The 22,740-nt window shown below is 42.0% G+C and overlaps 2 protein-coding genes across 2 annotated transcripts; both read right to left on the bottom strand.

Annotated features, from left to right (window-relative positions):
- Positions 1 to 2,486: 2,486 nt before the first annotated feature.
- On the bottom strand, positions 2,487 to 12,028 carry LOC115006290 (gastrula zinc finger protein xFG20-1-like). The gene is made up of 4 exons (XM_029428425.1): positions 11,543 to 12,028; positions 7,549 to 8,589; positions 4,876 to 5,079; positions 2,487 to 3,820 (listed from the first exon to the last, which is right to left on the bottom strand). Exons 1-4 carry the CDS (start codon positions 11,730 to 11,732, stop codon positions 2,937 to 2,939), a joined length of 2,319 nt encoding a protein of 772 aa, XP_029284285.1. The 5' UTR covers positions 11,733 to 12,028; the 3' UTR covers positions 2,487 to 2,936.
- Positions 12,029 to 18,138: 6,110 nt separating this feature from the next.
- LOC115006288 (gastrula zinc finger protein XlCGF57.1-like) lies at positions 18,139 to 21,092 on the bottom strand. The gene is made up of 2 exons (XM_029428424.1): positions 20,595 to 21,092; positions 18,139 to 19,655 (listed from the first exon to the last, which is right to left on the bottom strand). The coding sequence occupies exons 1-2, from the start codon at positions 20,785 to 20,787 to the stop codon at positions 18,565 to 18,567; spliced, it is 1,284 nt and encodes a 427-aa protein (XP_029284284.1). The 5' UTR covers positions 20,788 to 21,092; the 3' UTR covers positions 18,139 to 18,564.
- Positions 21,093 to 22,740: the final 1,648 nt, after the last annotated feature.

Raw genomic sequence — 22,740 nt, 5'->3', positions numbered from 1 at the left:
TCACTGTCATGCTTTCCTTCTCACGTCTTGTAATAAATATGCTGTTACATAAGATCCAGATCTGATTGATCTCTTCATCACATTAAATATGTGTGATAGTATTAATATTAAATATATATATATATATATATATATATATTATATATATATATCTATAATATATATAACACACAACTAAATTATATATATATATATATAGATATAAAAATAAAAGAAGATATTATATTATATATATATGATATATTATATATATATATATACACACATATATATACATATACATAACATAATATATATCTATATATATATATATATATATATGGATACATATATATATATTATAAGTATATATTATATATATATATATATATATATATATATATATAGATATATAGATATTATGATATAGTGTATAACATATATATATATATATGTGTATACATATATATATATATGTGTATACATATATATATATATGTGTATACATATATATATATATATGTATACACATATATATATATATGGTTACATATATATATATATGTATATATATATATTTGTTACATATATATATATATGTGTATACATATATTGTATATATATCAAATATGTTGTACATATATAATAATATAGTGTTACATATATATATATATTGTATAATTAATATAATGTGTATACTAATATATATATGATTATACAATATTATATATATATGGATACATATATAGATATCTATGTGTTTATATATCTAATAATAATATATGTATTATCAAGTATATATATATATATATGTATACACATATATATATCTAGTATTGGAACAGAGAGGCGGGGAGAGGGAGACACACAGAAGAGAGAGAGAGGGAGACAACAGAGACGAGAGAGAGAGAGAGGAGAGAAGAGAGAGAGAGAGGCGAGAGAGAGGAGACATGGAGACAGAGAGAGGAGAGAGAGAGAGAGAGAAAGAGAGGGAGGAGAGAGAGAGAGAGAGAGAGGGGAGGTAGAGGAGAGGAGGGGGGGAGAGAGATAAGCGAGACCAGAGACAAGAGAGAGACAGAGACAGAGAGAGATAAGAGAGAGAGAGATATATATATATATATATATATATATATATATATATATGTGTGTGTGTATATATATATATATATCTAGCATCTATCTCTCTCTCTATCTATATCTTATATATATATATTATATATATCTATATAATATAATATATATACACACATATTAATGTGATGAAGAGATCAATCAGATCTGGATTCTTATGTAACCGCATATTTATTACAAGACGTGAGAAGGAAAAGCATGACAGTGAAACAGCCACCCAACCAACCAACCCCAACCCCAACACACACACACACCACACACACACACACACACACCTTTTAGTCCCGACAGGATCCAGTGACAGACGCAGACATGGTGCTTTAGGGTTGTCCAACAGAAGGTCATTGGTAACTTTCACCAGTGCCGTCTCTGTGCTATGATGAACTCTAAATCCAGATTGAAAAACCTCAAATAAAACTATTATTATGTAAAACATCACACAACTGTTTTGCAACGGCTTTCTCAAGGATTTTAGCGAGAAAGGGAAGGTTAGATATCGGCCTATAGTTGGCTAAAACCTCTGGATCAAGACCAGGCTTTTTAAGAAGTGGTTTTATTACAGCTACTTTAAAGGATTGTGGTACGTAGCCAGATAATAGAGACAGGTTGATCATATTTAATAATGAAGTGTTAATTAAGGGTAAAACTTCTTTAAACAGTTTAGTTGGAATCGGGTCTAAAAGACAGGTTGATGGTTTAGACGATGAGATTGTTGAAGTTAGTTGGTTAAGGTTGATTGGAGTAAAACAGTCGAGATATATTTCAGGAGTTACAGATGTTTTTAAGGTTCTGGAGGTTGAAGTTAAGTCGTTACTGATTGAGGTCAGGAGGAGATTAATTTAGTCTCTAATAATTATAATTTTATGGTTAAAGAAACTCAGTAAGTCGTCACTACTGAGAGATACAGGAACAGAAGGCTCTGTAGAGCTGTGGCTCTCTGTCAGCCTCAGTGCTGAACAGAAACCTGGGGTTGTTCTTATGTTCTTCTATTAAGGAAGAGTAATAAGCTGCTCTGCATTACGGAGAGCCTTCTTATACGTTTTAAGATGATCTAACCAGACTAAACGAGATTCTTCCAGTTTAGTGGAACGCCATTTACTTTCAAGATTTCTCGACTTTTGTTTTAGTTTGCGGATTTGTAAAATTTATTTTTCTGTTTTATGATCTTCTTCTTTAGAGGAGCGACAGAGTTGAGTGTTATTCGCAGTGAGGCTGCAGCGCTATCAATAAGATGATTAATTTGGGAGGGACTAAAGTTAGCATTGGAGTCCTCTGTTATATTGGTGTTGAGTCCTGGTATTGAATTAAGTGCTGATGGAATCACTTCCTTAAATTAAGTCGCAGCACTTTCAGATAGATATCGAGCGTAGGATATTTTGCCTGCTGGCTTGTAGTCCAGTAACAGGACGTCAAAAGTTATTCAAATGTTCTGATAAAAGAGGATTATGTGGACACACTGAAACTTTCAATTTCAACATCATATCCCGGAAAAGACGTGCTTACCGTAAAGCACAGTGTGAAGAGCTGATCTTAATTAAGAGTTTCTCCTGGTTGGATTTAAAAATGTGTGAACACACTATGGTACAATAATTCACTACTGTTGTTTTAAGTCTTCTTTTCACATCTTCCACTTAAAAGTAAAGTAAAATGATGTCTTGTCATCTATTTACTTTTTTCTGATGCTTTAGGATTTGATGGTAAACAAAATACTTAAACAAGTCGAGGCATATTAACGCTCCATCACGTCAACAGCTACAGAAATGTTTTTGCCTTCATGTTACATAATGTGGAAGGTTATCCACGGGAGATTACTGTTAGAATTAATTTCATTTAACAGCTGGTTCTGGTCCTCCAGAGTCCTTTCCATCAGAGCAGTTGGATGGTTTCTCTTCTGTGTGGGTTCTCATGTGTTTGTGTAAATGACTACTCTGTGCAACATAATTCTTAGAAACTGAGCAGCTGAAACGTTTCTCTCCAATGTGGATTAACATGTGTCTGTTCAGATGTGTCTTGCGGCCAAATAATTTCCCACACTGAGGGCAGCTAAATGGTTTCTCTCCACCATGAGTTAACATGTGTCTGTTCAGATGTGACTTACGACCAAATATTTTCCCACACTCAGAGCAGCTGTAAGGTTTCTCTCCTGTGTGACTCAGGATGTGTCTCTTCATACTTCTCTTGTGGATAAATCCTCTCCCACACTCAGAGCAGCTGAATGGTTTCTCTCCAGCACTACTTCTAGAATCACTGACGGGGACTTCTTCATTTCCCAGAGAGTTTAGATCTGACTGAGGGTCCTTAGTCTCCTCCCAGTGATAATTATTATCAGGTCCAGAAGAGTTTCCAGTCTTGTCCTCAGTATCTGGCTGTAAATGTGTCTCTGGATCTGAGTTCCTGGCTGGTTCTGGTCCTCCACAGTCCTCACCATCAGCTCCTGTTTCCATGTGTTCAGTTTGTCTTTGATGAAGCTGTGAGGACTGATGTTTCTCTTCATCATCTTCACTCTTCACATGGACAGGAGTGAATGTGAACATGGTGATATCAGCCTCTTCCAGACCTTGAAGCTGCTCACCCTCCTGACTGCTCCAGAGTTCCTCCTGTTCCTCTTTAATGGGTGGGGGGGGGTCTGGGTCCTGCTGGTCCAGACTGGAGCTCCACTCCTGCTGCTCAGGGGGAACCTCTTCTTTAACCAGCAGCAGCTGCTTCATGTCTGTGGAGGAGAGTGACACACACACACACACACACACACACACACACACACACACACACACACACACACACACACACACACACACACACGTTAACATCGACACACACAAACTCTTCACTGCAGCTTCAACAGTATCGATACTCTTATCAAATCTCTTTACTTCACCTTCACAGAACCATCTAACTCTCAATCTTACAGACCAATCAAGGACAGAATTGACAAGATTGATGTTTTTTTGGTTGGATTATAAAAAGGAGAGTATCGTCTGCGTAGAGAGTTATTTTGCTCACGGTGTATTTTGTGTTACATCTGAATTTCTGGTTGTAATCGAACGCTCTCGGTAAGACACTGTTATCGCAAAGAGCAAAGGACCTAAAGTTAAGACAGAGTGTTTAGTTAATCATTACTTGGACATTGGGGTTGTTATATGTTAATTGTATCCTGGAAATAAACGCATTACTGATTTTAAGGTCGATAGGGCCATTAAACCTGGTCGAATGCCTTTTCAGCATCTAAATAAAGCACCAACAGATCCTGTTTGGGGTGCTGTGGGGAACACGCAACATTGAATGTAAATTAAAGAACGAACGTCTGCTCTGAGTGCACTGGTTTACCTGTCAAAGGGCTAAGACTTTTGGGGGGGGGGCTAATAAAAACTGCAGGAATATATATATATATATATAAATAAATAAATAATCAATGTAAGTTGTGTATCAGTCCTGAAACACATTGAACCTCATGTCGGGCTAAATGATCTATAGTAACTATGAATAATAATTTATTCTGGGATAATTAGAGCATGTCTGTATTAAATGTGAGGAAGATAAACTTCTTAAATTACCTTAATAGAAGAGAAAACTAATTATTTAAATATCACATCAGATGTGTTAAATGGGTTTAATTTTGAAGAAATGTCAGGCTGTTATCACACTTTAAGTAGAGCCGTATGCTTTTGTTTTGAAAGAGCCGGATGTTGGCTGAATAGTTTTCATCCAGTAAAAGACTTCAATTTGCATTTCTATTAATAATTAACTTGTAATGTTTAATGAACAAACCTGCTGGAGACTCAAGCTGAGGCTTGAGCACAGCGTCCAGTAGTTTCCGTTGTCGCTCGTTCTCCTCTTTTGAACGACACAGTTCCTCCTCGTACTCTGCTATCGTTCTTTCAAACAGCACAAATATCTCTTCAGCAGCCGCAGTTAGTCGCTGCTTCACCAACGCTCTCAGCATTTGGACTTTACACATTTTGACTGAATGTCAGAACCTTTGCTGCAGACACACTCCGTTAAAACGTTGCTGTCTCTGAAATGCGGCGCTGTGTGGCCGAGGTCCGTCTGCGTCTACTTCCAGCTAGCAAGCTAACTTCATTAGCTTCGTAGGAACCAGGAGATCATTGTGACGTTTTCAGATAAAGGGAGCAGCACAGAGTCCATTCAGACAGCTTTATCTGGACACTGTGGCTCCATGAGAAACACACTTTGCTCTCTACTCGTCTCTCCCACTAGCGCTGTGTGGCCGAGCTCCGGCTCCGTCTATTTCCCGCTAACGTTAGCATGCTACGCTAACTTCACTTAGCATTCTCGGCTAACGGAGGTGAGTCTGAGGTGAAACAGAAGGTTTCTCCTCACATCCGGGCTCTGGTGGTTCACTCCGGTTGTATGTGATGAAGTACGGAACGGCGAGAGCAGGACTAACGGGGGAAGCGGTTCAACAAGGCCCGGGAACAAAGCTCTTCAACCGGACTGAGTTAGTCACGTGAGGAAGACTGCTTCCGGTATCAATCCTCCTTCAAAATAAAACGAGAAAGCGTTTAATGCTGCCAGTCTCAGGTTCTTCATATGCAATGCCTCCTCCATTATTAATGAAAAAGGGGAGAAAGCATTATTATTATTATTATTATTACTATATGGTAGACCGATCATTTAAAGCCATTTTTAAATCATCTGCATAAGGAGGCTGATTATTAATAATTTAATTAACTATAGTATATATATATACACAGTATTATAAGTATTGCACAGTCAACAGCAGGAAGAACACAACACTAACATTGTTTATTTGTTTCATTTATGGAAGTTCACACAGTTCTGTTGTCTCTCAGAGACGTGGAGATGCTGATGAATGCTAAATGTTAATTTGTTATTATTACATATATGTAGTGATAATTATCAACATCGTTCAATATAAAAGAAACTTATGACAACATGAACCAGCATGTGATGAACTAAGTTTTCCTTCGAGGGAATGCTTTATTTTCTCCGCCATCAGACCGACGGGGCAGAGTCAGCAGCGAGAACCCTGGAGCACAACCTTAACTGCCCGAAGGAGACAAACGTAACGATGGAGGCACCATCAGGTCCAGCAGGCTGTGGCTCAAAAGAGAAGGAGCCATGAGTCAATAGGAGCTGGTGAGCTGGCCCTGGCTGTAGGAGGGTCTGATGATTCCAGGAACATCACTGAAGATGGGTCCAGAAGCGTCAGCAGATAGATGAACAGTTCCCACAACCTGAGCAGCTGAAGGGTTTCTCTCCTCTGCGACCAAATCTTTGACCAAACTCAAGTGTAATAAGATGTACAGAGAGTTTAAACCTGAGGGACGTTCTCTGGTCTCCTTCCAATCACTCAGACTCAGAAGAGTCCCTAGTCTTGTACTAAGTATCTTAGGGGGGTGAAATATGGAATATACGCCATGTACTGCAGCTTGTTCTACGTGGTGCGTCGTAAAGTTGAGGATTCTCTGTATCTGTGCAGTTTGAAAAGGCCTCTTAAACTTCTTTCACAAGCACAGACAACTCCGCTGCAGATTCAAAGATGATTGAATTGCTTAAAAGCCGGCGAGTGAAACTGTTCAATATATAATAATTATCATCAAAGGAAACTTCCAATGCTAGTGAAAGATTTCTGTTCGCTCAAGAAGCGTGAACTGACCTGTGTTTATGTGATAGAAATAATCCCTCTGTAGGTCACTAGAATCACTTTTTCTTTTAGAAAGTTTTTACATTAATATTTACAGGTTTTCATTCAACAGTCTTGTTCACCCAGTGATACTGAAACCAAGCATTAAATATGAAATAACGGCATAAAAATATGAAAAGAACACAAATATGTACACCTTACTCCAATCACATAAAAGTAAAATTAAATTCATATTACAAGGTTTTTCAATGAGTTAGTAACGAAGCTCAAATGATGTGCAGTGAAACTGCTCGTGCAACATATATTTATACTATTTATTATTTATATATCTGACTGCTAGCTCACTTTTATTAAGCTGCTACTTATTTCTACCATGTGTGTTTGTCTTTTATCTGCTCCGTCTCTGCGTTTTTGTAACTCTGTACATTTCCCCGCTGAGGGACGAATAAAGGATTTCTGATTATGTATTGAACATAACATGCAAAAAAAGGCGACACTAAGTACAAATCGTCCCGTAAAGTTTTTCAAGACTCGCTTTGGAGTTTCGCTTCTCTCCCCCTCTCAACCGCCCGTCTGTCTGCATCTCAAGCCCTCCACTCTAGACCCCATGTTGTTGTTGTTGTGCTGTGTGTGTATAGACCAGGCTTTGAGAACTGACCTCAAAATAAAAGTGACTTCACGTGAACATGTTGGCAATTTTCCAACCATTAATTCAGAGATTAGAGAACATATTGATGTATTATTTATAAGCCACATCTCTCTGGATCTGAGTTCCAGGCCGTTTCTGGTCCTGCACAGTCCTCTCCATCAGCTGCAGCTGAATGGTTTCTCTTCCGTGTGGATTCTCATGTGACTCTTCAGACGTGTCTTATGCAAAAACCTTTTACCACAAACTGAGCAGCTGAAGGGTTTCTCTCCTGTGTGGATTCTCATGTGGACCTGTAAACATCCACTCCGCGCGAAAGATTTATCGCACACGGAGCAGCTGTAGGGTTTCTCTCCTGTGTGAGTTATCATGTGTGTCTTCAGATATTCCTTGCGCAAAAATGTTTTCTCACACACTGAGCAGCTGAATGGTCTCTCTCCTGTGTGGATTCTCATGTGTTTCTGTAAATTTCCACTCTGTGTATAAGATTTTTTACAGACTGAGCAGCTGAACGGTTTCTCTCCTGTGTGAGATCTCATGTGTGTATTCAGATGATCCTTGCGAAAAAATCCTTTATTACAAATGGAACATATGAAAGGGTTTTCTCCTGTGTGACATCTCATGTGTCTCTTCAGATTTCCACTATTGCAAAAATGCTTCCCACACTCAGAGTAGCTGAATGGTTTCTCATCGGTACCGACAGGAACTCCATCATCTTTCAAGAGAGAGTTTAAACCCGACTGAGCTTTCTCTTTGCAATCATCACTGTCCTCACAACTGACTTCAATCTCAGCGCCAGAAAAGTCTCCAGTCATTTCATCTGTGTCAGAAGAGTCTCTAGTCTTGTCCTCAGTGTCTGGATGTAAATGTCTGTCTGGATCTGAGTTCCTGGCTGGTTCTAGTCCTCCACAGTCCTCTCCATCAGCTCCTGTTTCCATGTGTTCAGTTGGTCTTTGATGAAGCTGTGAGGACTGAGGTTTCTCTTCATCATCTTCACTCTTCACAGGGACAGGAGTGAATGTGAACTTGGTGATATCAGCCTCCTCCAGTCCTTGAAGCTGCTCTCCCTCCTGACTGCTCCAGAGTTCCTCCTGTTCCTCTTTAATGTGTAGGGTGGGCTCTGGGTCCTCCTGGTCCAGACTGGAGCTCCACTCCTGCTGCTCAGGGGGAACCTCTTCTTTAACCAGCAGCAGCAGCTGCTGCACATCTGTGGAGGAGAGTGAGATACACACACACACACACACACACCGACACACACACAAACTCTTCACTGCAGCTTCAACAGTATCAAGTCTCTTATCAAATCTCTTTACTTCACCTTCACAGAGCCATCTAACTCTCAATCTTACAGACCAACCAAGGACATAATTAATGTTTTTTTGGTTGGATTATAAAAAGGAGAGTATCGTCTGCGTAGAGTTATTTTGCTCACGGTGTATTTTGTGTTACATCTGAATTTCTGGTTTTAATCGAACGCTCTCGGTAAGACACTGTTATTGCAAAGAGCAAAGGACCTAAAGTTAAAGTTAAGACAGAGTGTCTAGTTAATCATTACTTGGGCATAGGGGTTGTTATATGTTAATTGTATCCAGGAAATAAACGCATCACTGATTTTAAGGTCGATAGGGCCATTAAACCTGGTCGAATGCCTTTTCAGCATCTAAATAAAGCACCAACGGGTTCAGCTGGAAGCGGTGCTCTGTGTCGCACTGCGTCACTTGCGGGCAGTTAAGACAATTTTTCATGGACATGGGTGGTGGTCAGGGGTTCAGGCTTCCAAACATGACACGGGAAGGTTGTTAGTTCACTGGAAGTCGCTCTGGATAAGAGAGTCTGCATGTAGTTTTTAGAAGGAATATTTAAACGTAATTGTTGACATTATTTCAGGCTTATTTCAGACTCTGTGTCTTTGGCAACAATCCCGGGAAAATGCTTCACTAACTTCCTGCAAATCCAACGTTTCCTACTGCTGAAGCTTCACATCAGAATCTTTTAACGCATAGGTCTTGAACTGCAGGGGGGGGGGGGGGTCGCAAAATTGTTTGTAGATAAAGCAAATATTATTATTTTTATATTTCTTTCATAAAAAATATATTTATTTTTTTTTGCATATTCACGTGTGTGAATTGGACAAGGTTTGTCCAATTCACATACCTAAAGAGCAGTGGTCTTCACTATTTTTTACGTGAGAGCCACATTGATAGGACAAAGTCAATAGGAGAGCCACTTTTACCGCAAAGTATGAAAAGCTACATCCAGTCATAAAAAGCATGTCTGTTTATTAATTTGTCATCTCACCCAGAACATACAATATGCAATGCAGCCAACCAATACATTCAATAAAAGCAGGATTATCTTAATACTGGGATGATGTTGTCAAACTCTGCAAACAATATTTCTGCTGAAGCCAAAAAGCAGTGTTTCACAATTTATGAGTGAAAAGTTTTTTTGCCCAAGCCAAAATCCATGCAATCTCAAAAGATGCCTCAGTGAATCGTTCAGCTGTATTAGTTGTCCTGTGTATGAGTCTTTGTTGTCCAGAAACAGAAGAAGAAAGCTGCTCTGTTTTTTTTTTACTAATTCCACTTCCAGGTGCGTAAGTTTCGTTGAATTTTGGATGAGTCATTTGGAAATGCCGCTCCAAATGACTTCGCTTGAAATCAGAGTGGATCTGTTTGCACATTAAGCACGAAGGGTTCGACTGGTGGAGGACAAATACAAATTCCTCTGTCCACTTTTATTGAAATTTCCTTTGCTCGTCTTGTATAGCTCTACCTTTTGTTTTTATAACGGGAGCAGCTGTTGTCTGTCCACAAACCACATCTCCAGCATTTTCCGCTCGAATGCGCTGTGGTTTGATGCTCCAAAGACAAATCTTAATTTCCCTCGTTTGTCACGCTTTGTTTCTGTCCAACTGGTGTGCAACTATTTTTTAATAAGAAATTGATCCATTTTATGTCCATAGAAACCCACGCGAACTAGCATGTAATGGTGAAACGAGTCGACAGGAGCCAAGCTAACGCAAGTATGAAGTGTTTTTATGAAATATCTGTATTGACTCCATAACCAGAGGGTTCAATCAGGCCCGGGGGATGATTTTGCAAAGTGTAAAAATTACCTACCTTTGGGAACAACTTGTCTCTGTAATGAGCATCAATAAAACAAAAAGATAAAAAGATGCCAAGTTTCAGGAGCACACTAAACTGTGAGTAAGCCTTTTTAATGTAAAATGCTGCTTCAGACACTTTTGCACGTTATATATTTCTGTAAGAATATATTTCTGTGAACATTAATACTTACTGTAGAAATATTTAAAGACATTGAACAGTGTGAAATATAATGTCAGTTAGCAGCTGCAGTACAAAGAGACGCAACCTTTATGTGTTTTCATGTATACATTATATACATTTACAAGGCAGGGGGATAACTTAACCTTCTTCCTTAATAGTTCCCACTTTAGTTTGTATTTGGATGTGTGTGGTGTGTCAGGATTACTACACAGATGTGGAAATGAATGTAATTTTAAAATGATTTCTATATCTTGACAAATTGTTTTGATCATAAAGTAAAATACTATATTGTTCCAGATACCTGTGACTAAATGTTTTGTGCCTGACACACTGATCTGTAAGTTGTAATGCAACTAAATGATAAACTGATAATAATATTGTTGAAATTGCACTTTTAAGTTGTTCATAATGTTTTGTAAAAAAATAGTTTTCAGAATATACTGTGTAGTTTCTTGCACGAAAACAAACGGAAACATTTTGAGATCTCGTTATTTATAGGTTATTATGATATGATTTGGTCCGGCCCACTTGAGATCAAATTGGGCAGCATGTGGCCCCTGAACTAAAATGAGTTTGACACCCCTGATCTATAGTAACTCTGAATAATAATTTATTCTGGGATAATTAGAGCACGTCTGTATTAAATGTGAGGAAGATAGACTGCTTAAATTACCTTAATAGAAGAGAAAACTAATGATTTAAATATCACATCAGATGTGTTAAATGGGTTTAATTTTTAAGAAATGTCAGGCTGTTATCACACTTTAAGTAGAGCAGTATGCTTTTGTTTTGAAAGAGCCGGATGTTGGCTGAATAGTTTTCATCCAGTAAAAGACTTCAATTTGCATTTGTAATGTTTAATGAACAAACCTGCTGGAGACTCAAGCTGAGGCTTGAGCACAGCGTCCAGTAGTTTCCGTTGTCGCTCGTTCTCCTCTTTTGAACGACACAGTTCCTCCTCGTACTCTGCTATCGTTCTTTCAAACAGCACAAATATCTCTTCAGCAGCCGCAGTTAGTCGCTGCTTCACCAACGCTCTCAGCATTTGGACTTTACACATTTTGACTGAATGTCAGAGACTTTTTCTCCACACACTCCGTTAGAAACCGTTTGCTCTCCATCAAACTTCCACTCTGACTAGCGCTGTGCTGCAGCTAGCATGCTAAGCTAACTTCACGAGCAGTGTAGGAGAGGAGTCCGAGGTAAAACCTTCAGGGAGAAGCTGAAGAGCACAAAGTCCCTTCAGACACTTTATGAGACACACAGAGGCTCTGCTGGAGCAGGACTGCTGCAGCTCACACACTTTCTCACTAAAACAGAGAGTGACGAGACGCCATCTTGTTTCGAGTTAGAGGAGGATCGTGAGAACGATCACTTCCGGCGGATGTCAATATCTGGTCTTCAAAATAAAAGCTACAAGGGTTTCAATAGACAGAATCGGAGTTTCGGGCTTCCGTTGGAATCGCAATGCATGCTGGTGTGGCAAGCCTAGAAAGGGCCGCCATATTGGATTTCTTCTCTACGTGTTTACATTGTATTTAGCTTATTCTTATATATAGGTATGTGTTTGAATAAAATGGACATTTTTGTTTTATTCTATAAACTACTGACAACATTTCTCACAAGTTCCCCAAAAAAATATTGTCATTTAGAGAATTTATTTGCAGAAATTTACAACTGGTCAAAATAACAAAAAAGATGCTGATGTTGTTTTCAGACCTGGAATAATGCAAAGAAAACAAGTTCATATTTATTTTTAAACAACACAACACTAATGTTTTAGTTAATAAATCAGTATTTAGTGGAATAACCCTGATGTTCAGTCACAGTGTTCATGCGTCTTGGCGTGCGCTCCACCAGTCTGCACGTTGCTGTTCGGGGACTTTATGTCACTCCTGGTACAAACATTCAAGCAACTCGGCTTGTTTGATGGCTTGTGACCATCCTCATCCTCTTCATCACATTCAAGAGGTTTCCAATGAGGTTCAGGTCTGGAGAGTGAGCTGGCCATGATAGGGTCTTGCTCTGGTGATCCTCCATCCACACCTTGATTGACCCGGCTTTGTGGCGTGGAGCATTGTCTTGCTGGACAAACCAATCCTCAGAGTTGGGGAATATTGTCAGAGCAGAAGGAAGCAAGAATTCTTCCAGGACAACATTGTACGTGGTGTGATTCATGCGTCCTTCACAAAGACACATCTGCCATATTCCAGCCTCGCTGAAGCCCCCAGATCATCACCGATCCTCCACCAGATGTCACAGTGGGTGCGAGACACTGTGGCTCATAGGCCTCTCCAGGTCTCCGTCTAACCATCAGACCACCAGGTGTTGGGCAAAGCTGAACATTGTACTGACCAATGAAGATGACCGTAGTCCAATCCTTACGGTCTTTTGCAAACCTCAACCGCATCCTTACTAGATGCCCGAACCACCTCAACTGGCTCCTTTCAACGTAAAGGAGCAGTGGCTCTACTCCGAGTCTCTCACGGATGGCTGAGCTTCTCACCCTATCTCTAAGGGAGACGCCAGCCACCCGTTTGAGAAAACCCATTTCGGCCGCTTGTACCCGTGATCTTGTTCTTTCGGTCATGACCCAGCCTTCATGACCATAGGTGAGGGTAGGAACGAAGATCGACCAGTATATTGAGAGCTTTGCCTTCTGGCTCAGCTCTCTTTTCGTCACAACGGTGCGGTAAAGTGACTGTAATACCGCCCCCGCTGCTCCGATTCTCCGGCCAATCTCTCCCTCCATTGTCCCCCACTCGCGAACAAGACCCCGAGGTACTTGAACTCCTTCACTTGGGGTAATGGCTCATTCCCTACCCGGAGTAGGCAATCCACCGGTTTCCTGCTGAGAGCCATGGCTTCAGATGTGGAGGTGCTGATCCTCATCCCAACCGCTGCACACTCGGCTGCGAACCGATCCAGTGACTGTTGAAGGTCACAGACCGATGATGCCATAAGGACCACATCATCTGCAAAGAGCAGCGATGAGATCCTCAGGTCACCGAACTGCAACCCCTCTCCTCCACGACTACGCCTCGATATCCTATCCATGAAAATCACGAACAGGATTGGTGATAAAGCGCAGCCCTGGCGGAGGCCAACATTCACGGGAAACGAGTCCGACTTACTGCCGAGTATCCGGACACCACTCTCGCTTTGGGCGTACAGGGATTGAATGGCCCTCAAAAGTGACCCCCTCACCCCATACTCCCGCAGCACCTCCCACAGTATCACCCGGGGGACCCGGTCATACGCCTTCTCCAGATCCACAAAACACATGTAGACCGGATGGGCGTACTCCCAGGCCCCCTCCAGGATCCTTGCGAGAGTGAAGAGTTGGTCCGTTGTTCCACGACCAGGACGGAATCCGCATTGTTCTTCTTCAATCAGAGGTTCGACTACCGGCCGAACCCTCCTTTCCAGTACCTTGGAGTAGACTTTACTAGGGAGGCTGAGAAGTGTGATACCCCTGTAGTTGGCACACACTCTCTGGTCCCCCCACCCCGGTCTGCCAACCCCTAGGCACTGTCCCAGACTTCCACGCAATGTTGACGAGGCGTGTCAACCAAGACAGCCCCTCAACACCCAAAGCCTTCCCAAAGGATCTCATCAACCCCTGCGGCTTTGCCACTGTGGAGTTGTTTGACTACCTCAGTGACTTCCATCAGGGAAATTGACGATGATCCCCCATCAGCTTCCAGCTCTGCCTTAACCATAGAGGGCATGTTAGTCGGATTCAGGTGTTCCTCAAAGTGCTCCTTCCACCGGCCGATAACCTTCTCAGTTGAAGTCAGCAGGGTCCCACCCTTGCTGTACACAGCTTGGATTGTTCCTCGCTTCCCCCTCCTGAGGTGCCGGATGGTTTTCCAGGAGCACCTTGGTGCCGACCGAAAGTCCTTCTCCATAGCTTCTCCGAACTTCTCCCACACCCGCTGCTTTGCCTCTGACACGGCAGAAGCTGCCGCCCTTCTAGTCCTTCGATACCCTGCAACTGTTTCCGGAGTCCTCCCGGATAACATAACCCGGAAGGACTCCTTCTTCAGTCGGACGGCTTCCCTGACCACCGGGGTCCACCACGGTGTTCGAGGGTTACCGCCCCTTGATGCACCTAAGACCTTGAGACCACAGCTCATCACCGCAGCTTCAGCAATAGAGGTTTTGAACATCGCCCACTCAGGTTCAATGCCCCCAACCTCCACAGGGATGGCTGAAAAGCTCCGCCGGAGGTGTGAGTTAAAGATCCCCAGGACAGGGGCTTCCTCCAGACGTTCCCAGTTCACCCGCACTACCCGTTTGGGTTTACCAGGTCTGTCCAGAGTCTTCCCCCACCCCTTGATCCAACTCACCACCAGATGGTGATCAGTCGACAGCTCCGCCCCTCTCTTCACCCGAGTGTCCAAAACATGCGGCCTCAGATCAGATGATACGATTACGAAATCGATCATTGACCTTTGGCCTAGGGTGCTCTGGTACCACGTGCACTTATGAGCATCCTTATGTTCGAACATGGTGTTTGTTATGGCCATTCCATGGCTAGCACAGAAGTCCAACAACAAACGACCGTTCGGGTTTAGATCAGGGAGGCCCTTCCTCCCAATCACGCCTCTCCAGGTGTCTCCATCGTTTCCCACGTGTGCGTTGAAGTCTCCCAGCAAGACTACGGAGTCCCCTACTGGAGCCCCCTGCAGGGCTCCATTCAGGGTCTCCAAGAAGGCCGAATACTCAGAACTGCGGTTTGGGGCATAGGCACAAACAACAGTCAGAGTTTTCCCCCCCATAACCCGAAGGTGTAGGGAGGCGACCCTCTCGTCCACCGGGAGAAACTCCAACGTAGCGGCGCTCAGCCGGGGGCTAGTGAGTATCCCCACCCCGGCCCGACACCTCACACCTTGGGCAACTCCGGAGAAGAATAGAGTCCAACCCCTATCCAGGAGTACGGTTCCAGAGCCAAGACTGTGCGTGGAGGTAAGCCCCACCAGATCCAACTGGTAGTGATCCACCTCCCGCACTAGTTCCGGCTCCTTCCCCCACAGAGAGGTGACGTTCCACGTCCCCAGAGCCAGCCTCTGCTGCCCGGGTCTGGTCCGTCGAGGTCCCTGACCATCACTGCCACCCATGTGACAGCGCACCCGACCCCAGCGGTTTTTCCCATGAGTGGTGGGCCCACAGAATGGATGGATGGGAGGCACCACGTAGCTTCTTCGGGCTGTGCCCGACCGGGCTCCGTGGCAAACCCGGCCACCAGGCGCTCGCTGTCGGGCCCTCCCTCTGGGCCTGGCTCCAGACGGGGGCCCCGGGCTTCCTCCGGGCAGGGTCTCTCCTTTCCTTTCCCTTTCTTTAATGAAGTCGTTTTTGAACCGTTCTTAGTCTGGCCCCTCACCTGAGACCAATTTGCCTTGGGAGACCCTACCAGGAGCACTAGGCTTCAGACAACACAGCTCTCAGGTTCATAGGGACACACAAACCTCTCCACCACGATAAGGTGATGGTTCCCAGAGAGGCAGTGGAGAGCATACCTGTCAATATTGGAATTTCAAAATAAGTGAAATGTTTTGCCGGACTCTGCCCATATCTTAACAGCTCTCAGCCACCAATGTAAACGTAAACACATAAGGGACGGGTATATACATACATTTATGACTTTTCAGCTGCAAACACGTTGTTTCTGAAGCGTTCAGCCACAAGCTGGGCCGTCCTCAGGGACTCCGGCTCACATCATGGAGAAGTCTTTTAATGAATGTTAAATGTCTTTAATGTTTTGTACACGATGGTGTGATATCTTTTCAAGGAGAAAACAGAAACACGTGGAGTGAATGAAGCAGCTCTTTCAGCTCTTGTGTTGCCTTTATTAAGTATAAAAGAGAAGGGGCAGTGTCAGAGAATATTCACTGTCCTATGTTGTAAATATGCCCAAAACAGATCAATATGCAGAACATGCAGAGCTTATAAAAGTAAATCATATTATCATGTAAAATCTGATCAAATCTGTCAAAACATCACCAGATTAACAAACTACAGCAACCAAGTCAACGTATCACATTTATCATCAGCATATAAACACTACAGAGAACTACCGGGAGCACAGCGCAACGCTCTGCACGCAAACACATGGGATGTACACAACATATAGCAGACGATATCAGCTTCAACAAGAAAAAAGGATAATTGTTAATAACATCTTTTAAACAATAACCTTAATTATTAATCATTTCCTCTTAAGTATGTAAAAGAAGATATTTATCAAATCAAATCAAATTTATTTATATATATAGCCCAATATTACAAATTATACATTCATTGTTTACAGACTGTACAGGATACGACACCCTCTGTCCTTAGACCCTCTGTCCTCAGACCCTCCATCCTTGTTCTTAGACCCTCCGTCCTTAGACCCTCCCTCCTCAGACCCTCTGTCCTTAGACCCTCGCATCGCACAAGGAAAAACTTCCTAAAAGAAACCCCATAATTAAAGGGGGAAAAATGGAACCTCAGGGAGAGCAACTGAGGAGGGATCCCTCTCCCAGACAGACGTGCAATAGATGTCGTGTGTACAGGATAAACAACATAGTACAAATACAACATTTGACAGAAATGATGTGTTGAAAAAGAGAAAGTTTGGATGAATCCAGGAAAATGTCAAAAAGGCTTCCCGGTGTCCAGCAGGATCAGGGCAGCATGCGCAGCCACGATTCCTGATACTGACGTAAACTTTATCAGTGGCAACCTGCCACATGAGAGACAGAAACTCTGGGGATGAGTTAGTAACATACATTTACATAAATGCATACAGATAGAGAGGGAGAAGAAGAGAGGGAGGGGAGGAAGAGGAGAGCAGGGAGGTGTCCCCCGGCAGTCTAAGCCTATAGCAGCATAACCTTGGGCTGATCCAAGGCAAACCTGAGCAAGCCCTAACTATAAGCTTTATCAAAAAGGAAAGTCTTTAGCCTGCCCTTAAATGTGGAGAGGGTGTCTGCCTACCGAACACAAACTGGAAACTGGTTCCACTGGAGAGGAGCTTGATAGCTGAAGGCTCTGGCTCCCATTGTACTCTTAGAGACTCTAGGAACCACAAGTAACCCTGCAGTCTGGGAGCGCAATGCTCTAGTTGGTTTATAAGGTACTATGAGATCTTTAAGATATATTTATCTCTCTTAACAGTCAATGCTTCCCACATTAAATTAGTTTGAGCAGACACTCTTTATAAATGTGCTTTAGTTTCCACCAAATCAGAAGACATTAATAATTTCACTGTAACAGTGTGTAGCTATTAGTGCTGATCTTTGTGAATTGGGTTTGTAATGAGGCTCATCTGCATTTTACCTCATTTAAATACGTTAGGGCTGCATTTCATTGTTTGAGGTGCTCTGAGAATCAAATTGTTTCTTTTTGTGTCCCCCACCAAGCTAAAAACGTTTGTGAATTCACCCCTCAGTGTACACTTCATGTATTTGATTATAAAGTTATAAAAAAAATGCAACAACATTGGTATGTATGTTTATACTTTTACGTTTTTATTTCTATATGAATGTGTTTCATTTACAACGTCGCTTTTGATGGAGTCAAAGATGTATCTGCTGGTATCGTTCTGTTTTATCAGCAGTGGCCGATGTTTATATGTTGCATGTATAAAGGTGAATAGAAAAGGTCCAAGTACAGAACCTTGCGGGACTCCATGACTGACTTTGTCTTGCCTGGAGGATTCATCGTTAACATGTACAAACTGAGATCGCTCAGATAAATACGACTTAAACCGGCTTAGTTTACAAATAACAGTGAAAGAAAAAGTTGACCGTGTGGGAGTTTTAGACCGACTGGAAAAGATCATCGACAAGAACATTATGTTCAAAGAGAAAGTGTTACGTGAAAACAATTACTTTCTTAATCAATCACTGCGGTCTGGATGGTTTCTCCTCTGTGTGGGTTCTCAAATGACGAACCAGGCTTTCCTTTCGAGAAAACCCTTTACAGCACACTGAGCAGCTGAAAGGTTTCTCTCCTGTGTGAGTTTTCATGTGTGTCTTCAGATGATCCCTGAGCAAAAATCTTTTATCACAAACTGAGCAATTGAAAGGTTTCTCTCCCGTGTGGATTCTCATGTGTGTATGTAAAGTACTTCTCAGTTTAAAAGACTTCTTACAGATTGTGCAGCTGAATGGTTTCTCCTCTGTGTGGGTTCTCAAGTGACATACTAGGGTTTCTTTTAGAGAGAATCCTTTACCGCACACTGAGCAGCTGAAAGGTTTCTCTCCTGTGTGAGTTCTCATGTGTGTCTGTAAATTTCCTCTCTGTGCAAAACCTTTTTTACAAATTGAGCAGCTAAATGATTTATCTCCTGTATGAGTTGCAATATGTCTATTCAAATGTTTCTTGAGCAAAAATCTTTTATCGCAGACTGAGCAGCTGAATGGTTTCTCTCCTGTGTGAATCCTGATGTGTCTGTTCAGATCTCCCTTCAAGCCAAATCTTTTCCCACACTCAGAGCAGCTGAATGGTTTCTCTCCAGCACTACTTCTGGAATCACTGACAGGGACTTCTTCATTTCCCAGAGAGTTTAAACATGACGGAGGTTCTCTGGTCTCCTTCCAATCCTCACTGTCATCAGTGTCAGAAGAGTCTCCAGTCTTGTCCTCAGTGTCTGGGTGTAAATGTGTCTCTGGATCTGAGTTCCTGGCTGTTTCTGGTCCTCCACAGTCCTCTCCATCAGCTCCTGTTTCCATGTGTTCAGTTTGTCTCTGATGAAGCTGTGAGGGCTGAGGTTTCTCTTCATCATCTTCACTCTTCACAGGGAGAGGAGTGAATGTGAACTTGGTGATATCAGCCTCCTCCAGCCCTTGAAGCTGCTCTCCCTCCTGACAGCTCCAGAGTTCCTCCTCTTTAATGTGTGGGGGGGGCTCTGGGTCCTCCTGGTCCAGACTGGAGCTCCACTCCTGCTGCTCAGGGGGAAACTCTTCTTTAACCAGCAGCAGCTGCTGCACGTCTGTTGAGGCGAGAGAGAGACATACATACATTACTGACCACCAATAAACTTCAACCAATAATAATAATAATAATAATAATAATAATAATAATTATTATTATTATTATTATTATCCTGACTACCGTATGAACATTAGAAACTCAAGTTAAATTATTTAAGAGTTAATCATCTTTTCATCTGATCCTGAATCACATTGTAAAGTTTCTACATGAGCTTTATAAATGATCATGTTGATGAGCCATATCACCGTCCCGGAGCGGTCTGAGGAATAATATCAAACTTATTGTTCTCGTCATCTAAAGTGGTTATGTTCACAAAGACACTTAATTCAAATGATTTGGAAATAAATGATAGTATTTTTATTTAAACATTTGCTTTGATTAGTAGTTTTGATGATGATAAGCTGCTTAGAGTGTCAGGAAGTAAAACAGGTTATAATTCAATTTATATCTAATGTATTTTACTGTGAAAACATGTGCACTTAGTCAAGTTACTCCTCAATTTGACCACATTTCACTTGAACATGTCATGATAACGTTAAACTGCAACTCTATGCACTCTCTGTTGATGTTAGCTCCGGTGTTTAGTCTTGTTGCAAACTGTAATCCGGATCCATCGGGGCATCCCATATATATTAATCGGAACTCACTCATGGCAATTGAGCCATGGGACTCAATTTCCCAGGATCCTTCACTGGTGTCAAAACCCTACATCACGCCATGTGCCGTCAACCAGAAGCGCCCAAAACTCTGCTCACGAACTGAATGTACAGCCGCACAGCGTTGTGTTGGCTTCAAACATCGCGACACACACAGAGAGGGATTCAGATTCAGGAGTGTGTGTCCTCCACACACACCTCTGTATATTATCAGAACAGCGTTTAATAAAACATGTGAGAGAAAACAGCATCTGTTAACATATTGAGAGAGGAGAACAAACCTGCTCTGTGTAACCGAAGCTGAGGCTTGAGCACAGCGTCCAGTAGTTTCCGTTGTCGCTCGTTCTCCTCTTTTGAACGACACAGTTCCTCCTCGTACTCTGCTATCGTTCTTTCAAACAGCACAAATATCTCTTCAGCAGCCGCAGTTAGTCGCTGCTTCACCAACGCTCTCAGCATTTGAACTTTACACATTTTGACTGAATGTCAGAGACTTTTTCTCCACACACTCCGTTAGAAACCGTTTGCTCTCCATCAAACGTCCACTCTGACTAGCGCTGTGCTGCAGCTAGCATGCTAAGCTAACTTCACGAGCTGTGTAGGAGAGGAGTCCGAGATAAAACCTTCAGGGAGAAGCTGAAGAGCACAAAGTCCCTTCAGACACTTTATGAGACACACAGAGGCTCTGCTGGAGCAGGACTGCTGCAGCTCACACACTTTCTCACTAAGACAGAGAGTGACGAGACGCCATCTTGTTTCGAGTTAGAGCGTGAGAACGATCACTTCCGGCGGATGTCAATATCTGGTCTTCAAAATAAAAGCTACAAGGGTTTCAATAGACGGAATCGGAGTTTCGGGCTTCCGGTGGAATCGCAATGCATGCTGGTGTGGCAAGCCTAGAAAAGTGCAAGGGCCGCCATATTGGATTTCTTCTCTACGTGTTTACATTGTATTTAACTTATTCTTCAAGCGTGTTGTAAACAAACCTACTGCTCTACAATGAGTTCTGAACTCCTTTCTCATGATGAGGTTCAGATGTGGAAAGTCGAAGTTTTGAAAGTATTTTGCCGCAAGCGGAATTTAAAGGTTTCAGGAACAAAACTGGAGCTTATTGCCAGGGTGTTTGCTGCATCAGAGATGGGCATTGAGGAGCAACCAACAGCTAACGAAAGACTTTCAATCACAGAAAAAGAAAAGACGAAGCTTTTGGTTATGCCGAGTGGCGTTTCAGTGCCTGATCCCTTGATACTGCAGGATGGCTGGGTCAATGAAAACAACAGCATGACTTCTTGGCCGCCGATATAACTCAGCAACTTTTGACTCTGGCAGGTTGAAACAAATATCTTTCAATCCTCTCGCAGATTCTGAGTATTGCTTTTTGAAAGCAAAATGTACTCATTCAATGAAAACTTCCCATACGCCACATTCGGCATGGATCTGAGCAGTCAAGAAAACTGGCAATATCATAAGTGCTTATTGCAGTTGTGTTGCAGGGTAAGCTATTATAAATATATACCTAACTTGTGTTTGTTAATTATTATAAAACTCAATATATAGAAAGTACATTTGTCAATATATAAATAGTAGATAGACTACACACCCCAGGTCGAGTTCAGGATCCGAGAATTCATTTGTTGGTTTTCCTTGCATGAAATGCTCACTGCAAATCCACGAAGATTTCTTGGGCTCCCAAGACTTCCCATTGTAATCCTGTCTCTTTACAGCTTTGGTCCATGCTAGCCTTCTATCATTGTTCTTTAGTGCTGTTGGAAATGGAAATAGTTCGAACGGGGGCTCGCAGTCGCAATTTTTGCAATCGTGAAGCTCACAATGAGATTCTGCCCATTTATTTAGCTTTTTCCCACTATTTGAACATCCTTTCACCACACAATGTGTCCAAATCCCATAACTAGAAGAGCGAAGATTACACACTAAAAACTAGCCAAATACAATGTAAACACACTTGAAGAATAAGCTAAATACAATGTAAACGCGTAGAGAAGAAATCCAATATGGCGGCCCTTGTAGAGTTGGTGCTCACTTTTCTAGGCTTGCTAAGCTAACTTCACGAGCTTTCTAGGCTTGCCACCCCAGCCCGAAACTCTGATTCCATCTATACCTAGCAAAATATGCAGTTACAACAATTCAACAACCTTTACTACTGCTCTCTATTGAATTATATTTTTGTTGCTGTTAAAGTTAAACTTCATGTATTTATTACAGATTAACGCACAAGAGCCACCTGTGGAGATCTGTGTATAGAGGGCTCCTTGTATCTCACCGCACTTCAAGAAACTCATGAATGTATATTAAAGGGGCAGTGGAGAGGAGGATATTCACTTTTCCAAGTTGTGTGTATATATATATATATATATATATATATATATATATATATATATATAACAGAGTATCAGATTAATATACAGA

This window comes from Cottoperca gobio, unplaced genomic scaffold (genome assembly GCF_900634415.1).
Source record: "Cottoperca gobio unplaced genomic scaffold, fCotGob3.1 fCotGob3_87arrow_ctg1, whole genome shotgun sequence".
Lineage (NCBI taxonomy): Eukaryota > Metazoa > Chordata > Actinopteri > Perciformes > Bovichtidae > Cottoperca > Cottoperca gobio.
Note: the sequence above shows the minus strand (reverse complement) of the source record. Positions and strands in the feature narration are given on the sequence as shown.